A 7,805-nucleotide genomic window follows, 5' to 3' on the forward strand; every position below is an offset into this window, starting at 1 on the left:
GAGTAGGATTCAGTCGAATAGCAGCTAGTGAAACTGGGGAGTCTGGAGGGGGGCTGGGGAAGCAGGTGGGACCAGCTGACAGACCTTGGATACTGAAAGTAGAGGCAGAAGGAGATTTGGGTTTCACAACTCCAGTCATTCTCCTAATAGTGGAACTCTTTAACTCATAATCAAGACAGATTACCAGTCTTGTACCATGCCTTTCATCATGTATTAATGCTTGTAGTATTTGAGGAAGTCAAGCACCCCGTATTTTTTGATCAGATGGGGATTACCGTTAGCCTTGACTGTGGAAATGGCTGCCATGATCTGAATATTGGTGGAATGTTGGAGCGTTGGAAGCTCTGGAGAGGGCAGTTAACAGTAGAGGGCAGGATCTGCTGAACAGTGCAGAGATCTGAGGAAGTAAACGATGGACTGCCATCGGTAGTATGCCGTGGCCTGCTGTAGAGAGCAGATATCTGCTTAATGCTGTAGCTATTGGTCTTTGAGTGTTAAGGCGGTTTAGATGGAGCCGGAGATGGGGCTGTGTAGCGAGTATTTATATAAAAGTGCAATAATGCAGCCTGACTACGTCAGAGTGCAAACCCACTCAATAAGTACGGGGGTAATTACCCACCCACACAGGTTATTTTGTTCGGCAAGACAGGGAGAAACAGGACAACTGAAATGGCTAATACACAAAGCAACTAACATAAAATTACTTAATACAGTTATGTAGTATAAAAACAGGAGCTTTGATTCAAATCCTGGCTTAGCCACTGACTCACTGTGTGACCCTGAGCAAATCACTTAACCTCCTTGTGAGACATTGTTGTAAGTGACTCTGCAGCTGATGCATAGTTCACACACCCTAGTCTCTGTAAGTTGCCTTGGATAAAGACGTCTGTTAAATAAACAAATAATAATAACACACGACAGGGCCTGCGTTGTGTTGAGTTAACATACAGCTGTATTTGGGTTGGAGGCATGAAGCAAAACTGAGTGCCTTCAACCAACAAAGCTGTTAATGCAACACAATGCACAAGCCCTGGAGTGTGTTATCCCACTTATAAAACGGACACAATGGAAAAGAAAGTGTTTTTATGTTTAAAAAAAACAAACAATTTTATTATATATCCTTCCACTTTGGAAAAAAAATAGTCAAAGTTCTGTTTGTTGTAAACATTAAACTGGAGGTTTTCAACGTTTCAGTTTATTGTAATTAATTCAAATGAGTGAAGCCTCCATGCTGGTCTCAATCAATCCATAAACAGAGCTGACTCGCTGTAAATTCGTGTTATAAAAAGTAAACTATAACCATTCTTTAAAACTCCAATTTTACTCCAACTCCATCACATTAAAACAAAGAAAGGTAGGTCTACGGTTATTCTTAGTATCATAGTGATTTTTTTAATGTGCTTATTTTTCAGTCAGCTATACTGTTTATTGTGTGGTCCTCTAAGATAAAAAAAAAATTCAGGTGGTCCGCGAACAAAAAAGTTTGAGAACCACTGCTATAGAGGGTTGCGGTTAGCCAGAGCCTAACCCGGCAGACTTAGGGACGCAAGGAGGGACTACACCCTGGACGGAACACCAGTCCATCACAGGGCAACTAAGGGACAATTTAGAGAGGCTAATCCACATAGCCAGCATGTCTTTGGACTGTGGGAGGAAACCGGAGTACCCAGAGAAAACCCACACAAACAAGGAGAGAACATGCAAACTCCACACAGACAGACCCCAGGACCATGGAGCTGTGAGGCAGCAGTGCTAACCACTACACCACAGTGCCGCCCTAAGTGAAAACAAATAAAGGGAAATAACTCTTCATACTAGTATTACTATGTGCATACTGTTATGAAAGTGAATGGAGCACTGATAACATCTTTTTTTTTTACCAACAGATGCTATACAGTAATCATTTGTTGACAAATAAAAAAAGCCTGTCAACCTAGATGTATCTGTACAGATTTTCTTGGCAAGTCACATTTCAGTTTTAAAGCTGGAACTGTGCTGGTCATTCAAAATCATACGGTAAGCTGTCAAAAACATCTGATTAGAAAGCCATCAGGGATAAACACCCCCTTTTCACGTTGGAAAGCCTGCAATCAATGGAAGTTATTGACAAATACCACTGACAAAAAAAGAAGGGGCTTTCACCTCGCTATACTATTATACTGGTAATATAAATACAAGTTACTACAGTCCATTAATTTACTATAATCTTTAAAGACCTTTATAAATGTGTCATTTTGTACGTGTTGGGCTGTACAGCTTTTTTAAGGGATTTGGGTGTACAAGTCCTTGGAAAATACGTACAATATAAACACAGAATAAACTGTTCCATAGTAGCTGAATAATGCACACCTCATACAGTTTCACACTTTGTCATTTTTTCCTGCCTCTTCTTGGCTATTAATTCCCCACAGCTATATTTTTACTGTCCATTAAATAATTGTATGTTTTTTTTTAAAAAAAGGTAATGACCTTATTTTATCTGTATTGTGCTATGTTGTGATGTTGTCACTAACTGTTGCTATTATACAAAAAGAAGTATTAGAATAGCAGATAGTCAGCTATGAGAAGAAACACGATGTAAAAGAGAGGTGGGGTCTTGACACCTTGTGACAGCGGCTCTATAAAAACTGACAGGGCTTATTCACTTGTTCACTTCGTGAAGCTTCCTTGCCTGAGAATAGAAACATAATTGCAACCTAAAGCAATATAATAATTGCATTTGTTGTTGTTGTTGTTCTAAAAGGGACTAATAAGGAAGCTTTTGATTAATTTCAAGTACTGCAGTGTTTTCAGGATTGCATTGTTATTATTATTATTATTATTATTATTATTATTATTATTATTATTATTATTATTATTTGTATTCCCTCCTCAGAACTGGTACACTTTTTACAGCGATGGAAGAGAAGTACATATCCAAACTGCACCCTGCAATGGATTATGGGGCTGGGGGGTTTCTGATACTTGTAGGTAAGAAAAATGCTTTTGTGTTTTAATATATTTTTTAAGTCTTAATAATGTAATGAGTTTGAATGCTTTTAATTTACATTATAGTGATGTATTGTATTGTTTCTGTACCTTTCTGCGGGATAAATGAATTTTTTTATTTTATATTTCGTTCTATTCTGTGGCAAAAGCTTAAATAAATAGCAATAGGCAACATTTTGGAATAAGTAATACCTGTTTTGGGTAGCGATTATTCTTTACAGTTTCTCACCATCATAATTATTTAGCATATACTGTATCTGCCCAAATTATTTAATATCTGTGCAAGGTCAAAGTTGAAAATCTAATGTAGCCCTCATATGAATGAAAATCTCTATTTTCAAAACCAGTGTTTATTGATTAAAGGTTATGGCAAGTAAATCAACAGAATTTTAGCTTGCCACTGCATGCTAACAGTATTCTAAGGTCTGTTTTGATTAATTAAACAGGGATACTGTGTTCCCTGAACTGTTCTATAGTGTTGTGTCAACCTCTTGAAGAATAGTCTATGAAACTGTATTTAACCTACAAAACAGCTTTTAAATCATGAGTTATTTACTGCAGATAGCGGCCAGTGTTTCATAGAAACCAAGAAATATGTAAGCCCCTTTATATCTGTGATATTTTTTATAAAGCTGTTTACCAGAAACTCATATATTTCCTGATGAATTGAAATGGAGTATTTGTTGTATTGCGTACAGACATCAGCTTCATCAGATTGATTCAATTAAGTGAAAAAACGATTAGTTAATCAAAATACAATTATGTAAAACACACACTACTGCGTCTTTATATTAATATATGTTCAATCTGAATCATTCAGTACAGTTATGTTTGTGTGTGCTTCTTGTTATCACAGTCTTGCTCTCTCTGTTTTGCTTCTTGAATTATAATAACATGTCATTTATAGTAAAAATTTTTATGTAAACAAAGAGGGCTAGAGATAAATGTTGTAAAAATAGACTAAGAAAATATGTTGGTGTAAAATCTTACGATTGCAGGATAATTGCAACAATTGTAACATAGTATCGTAACAACTCTTTGTCTAGTAAGCTAATGCCTAATATACATGTATAGCCTAAAATTGATGATAATCGGTAATGACATTTTAAGCAAATAAAATAAAATATAACTGTCTTTCTTCAGTGTTCCCATACACTGTTTCCTGAATTGACATTATTAGTTAACTCTTTGAGAAAGTAAAACAAAATGTCTGATTTTCTCCTAGCTGTTGTGTCCATAACAGGAAACGCGGCAGTCCTTGTTGCTGCTGTTAAGAAGTCTTCCCGTCTGAAGCCGCCGGAGCTCCTGAGTGTGAATTTAGCTGTGACTGATCTTGGGATGGCTGTCAGTATTTATCCACTGGCTATAGCCTCTGCCTTCAACCATAGTTGGTTAGGAGGCGATATATCCTGCATTTACTATGGGTTACTAGGACTGTTCTTTGGTGTGGCGAGTATCATGACTTTAACAGTCATGGCAGTGGTTCGATTAATCCTGACATCAACATTACAAATCACTGGTAATACCACATTTAAATAAATAAATAAATAAATAAATAAATAAACACATCCCTTATATTGCAGTCGTAGAGAAAGATTTTTTTTTTTTGCTTCACTCATCTTTTTTTTCAGTGATATTGAAGAGAAATGAATAGAAAAGTTACCAGTCAAATCATTTCAAAGCCTTCTTTCATTTTAATAATCCAATTTTAGTTAATTTTAAAAATGTGATCATCTACTGGGTCGTTAAACAGTCAGTAACACTTTTGTGTGAAAAAAAAGATGCTTTATAGGTGGAGAAATGGTGGGGAACCCGATTCCAGGACCACACTTACAAGTGTGATTGTGCTTACTGACTAATAAAGTCTTGTAATCGATCTTCAAGATAACACTGCATGCTAACACACACAGTCCTTCACAGAGAGGGTTTTTAATCCACAGCAGCCTTTTCAAGGTAGCCTACTGACTCATGTTTTATATCAAGTATATGAAGCATCATTCTTACTAATTCCTTTCTGTTTTGTAGCAAACAAAATAAACAAGAGGGAAATCCAACTTACCATTGTATGTATTTGGCTCTTTGCTTTGGTTTGGGCGATCCTTCCAATATGTGGCTGTGGGAAATATGGACCTGAACCATTTGGGATCTCCTGTACAATCAATTGGTCCGAAGAACGTACCTTTCAAAAATCAGCATTCATCATTCCATTCTCTGTGCTCTGTGTCATACTGCCAACCTTGACACTTATATCATGCTACTCTGCAATAGCCTGGAAACATCACAAAGCCTACCAAGCAAGCAAAAACAATGAACGGATCCTGAATTCAAACACCCTGGAAAAGAAGCTAACACTGGTGTGTTTCATTTGAAATGTATAGACTCCTACAATTTTAGGCAGATATGCTAGTGTAGCCAGGCCAAGGACACTGCTCAATTCAAGCTTATGTTGCAGTGTTTATGAATCCTCTTATAATATGTTTTAGATTAGGTTTAATGCTTTCTTTTTTTACAATGATAACTTGGTAGCAGTGTGGTTCTGCAAGATGCAAGATATGTTTTGATTGCTATGACTGCATACAAACAGAATCAGTGGCTCACAGAAAACAGGAAGCTCAGTATAAGGGCTATTTAGATCTTTGCATCTTCAGTAAAGATTTATTTAATTACTATCCTAACTATAGGAAAGGTTTATCATTTGAAACATTACCTCAAATCATTTAGGTGAAAGCAAACGGTTATCCTATTAAATAAAGCAGGTACAACTGTTTTCTTCAATTACTTTTTTTTCCAGATGGCTGTAATGGTTACTGCTGGCTTCCTTAGCTGTTGGGCGCCCTATGCTGTCATCAGTTTCTGGTCTATTTACAACTCCAGTGACAATATACCTCCTGAAATAAGCGTGCTGCCGTGTCTGCTTGCAAAGTCATCAACAGTGTACAACCCATTAATCTACTACGCTTTCAGCAAAACCTTCAGGAGGGAAATCAAGGAGCTGAAATGCTGCTGCCTTTGCCAAATCCAATTGTTGAACCATGCAGCTGAAAATGAACTGAGAGTGAGGTGGAGTGGACGAAACAATGTGCAAATCCAACCACTCTCTGAATAAAACAACTGACCTGAAATAATTGAATGAAACCATCACGTGATTTCCCCTGCTATTCTTGAAAAGAAGGACTTGCATCTAAAATTGCCCAGACCCTGAAAGGTGTTTGTGACTCTCACTGATAATGATAGTTATCCTCTCACCATGGTTACCAATTACATCAGGCTGTATTCATTTGCTGTCTTTTATTATCACCCTCAGAAATATAAAAAATACCCTTTATTATGTTCCATCAGTGTGTTTTTTTCAGATTAGTTGAAAGTTTCATATTTGTAGCTCATTCTGGTTTCTAGTTCAATAAGACAAAGCTTTTTTATTTCTCATACACAATTGTAAAAACTGTGAGCAGGGCAAAATTAAATATCGTTTGCAACTGTTTCCCAATTACTGGCTAATGCATCATAGCCACCAGAGGGCGCTCTCTCAACACATAGTAACATGAATGTACTGTATATTCTTCTCTGTTATTTTCTGTACAGTATACTATATATTGTAGTAGGGATATGTGTTTTACTTTTCAAATGAGTTAATTTCTGTGATCTCTGTTTGTACCTGTATGAAATTATATCAGCTAATGCCTTTATCAATGTAGACTATTAAAAACGAACATGAAATTTAATCAATTAAACAAACATTATGGCCAATGCAGTGAAAGAAAGTAAATCTGATTACATTGAAAAACATAATTCATAGCATGTAATTAAATCACTGAACTGGAACCGTGTACAATATATGGTTACAATTTTTACTACATTTTATGTACTTGCTCATATCTCTAAGATGCCACGGTCTGTCTTGCTAGCAATGTTCTCTGCACCTAGCTGCTCTCTGTATCCCAATGGCTTTAGTAAATGTTGGTCTTGTAATCATTTGCATTTCCTCTGCTGCATATGATATGTCTCCACGCGTCATAATAAATTGATATCCTAAAAAGGCAGAATTAAAAGATGTAACATCATACCAGTCTGGGCAATCATTGTTTAAATTACTTTTTGTGGTAAAATAGGAAGAAAAAAAATAGTCCTACTCAAACATTTGGCATTGGCTGTAATTGGAGGATCACATCGCTCATTAAAATCTTTGTATGTATTTGAAGATTATAAATAGTTAGAGACACCAAGTGAAAAATGGGTCAGAGTGGGATAAAGCAAGTTTACATGTCATACCCCAACTTTTTCTGCTTCCTCAAAATATTTTATGGTACCACTGAAGTTGTGCGATGTGTTTCCGATAACAATATTTTGTTTATATTTGAAGAGAAACAATGATTTATTCAATGATACAAACATATTTATTGAGCTAGATTATTTATTATTATTATTTATTTCTTAGCAGACGCCCTTATCCAGGGCGACTTACAATTGTTACAAAGTATCACATTATACATTATTTCACATTATACAGATATCACATTATTTTTACATACAATTACCCATTTATACAGTTGGGTTTTTACTGGAGCAATCTAGGTAAAGTACCTTGCTCAAGGGTACAACAGCAGTGTCCCCCACTGGGGATTGAACCCACAACCCTCCGGTCAAGAGTCCAGAGCCCTAACCACTACTCCACACTGCTGCCCAGATGGTCTACATCTATGCATTTTCCCCAAAACTTTACTGTGGGTTGATTGCTTTATTCTCTAACATGTTACAATGAGGTCCTTTATGATAAATGTTTACTAAACTCTTCATTTCACTGGCTACACTTAGGACAT

The 7,805-nt window shown here is 36.3% G+C and overlaps 1 protein-coding gene across 1 annotated transcript; it reads left to right on the forward strand.

Moving 5' to 3' along the window:
- The first annotated feature begins 2,897 nt into the window (after positions 1-2,897).
- Positions 2,898-6,771, forward strand: LOC117411014 (opsin-5-like). The gene is made up of 4 exons (XM_034018010.3): positions 2,898-2,970; positions 4,214-4,507; positions 5,014-5,342; positions 5,780-6,771. The coding sequence occupies exons 1-4, from the start codon at positions 2,898-2,900 to the stop codon at positions 6,092-6,094; spliced, it is 1,011 nt and encodes a 336-aa protein (XP_033873901.2). The 3' UTR covers positions 6,095-6,771.
- The last annotated feature ends 1,034 nt before the right edge of the window (positions 6,772-7,805 follow it).

The sequence above is a fragment of the Acipenser ruthenus genome, chromosome 6 (genome assembly GCF_902713425.1).
Source record: "Acipenser ruthenus chromosome 6, fAciRut3.2 maternal haplotype, whole genome shotgun sequence".
In the NCBI taxonomy this organism is placed as follows: domain Eukaryota; kingdom Metazoa; phylum Chordata; class Actinopteri; order Acipenseriformes; family Acipenseridae; genus Acipenser; species Acipenser ruthenus.

Bases quoted from the DNA above. Each gene is read 5' to 3' on its own strand.
- LOC117411014 (XM_034018010.3), top strand. From the start codon at position 2,898: ATGGAAGAGAAGTACATATCCAAACTGCACCCTGCAATGGATTATGGG. The intron at 4,508-5,013 runs GTAATACCACAT...TCTGTTTTGTAG, and splicing joins ATCAACATTACAAATCACTG to CAAACAAAATAAACAAGAGG. The intron at 5,343-5,779 runs GTGTGTTTCATT...TTTTTTTTCCAG, and splicing joins TGGAAAAGAAGCTAACACTG to ATGGCTGTAATGGTTACTGC.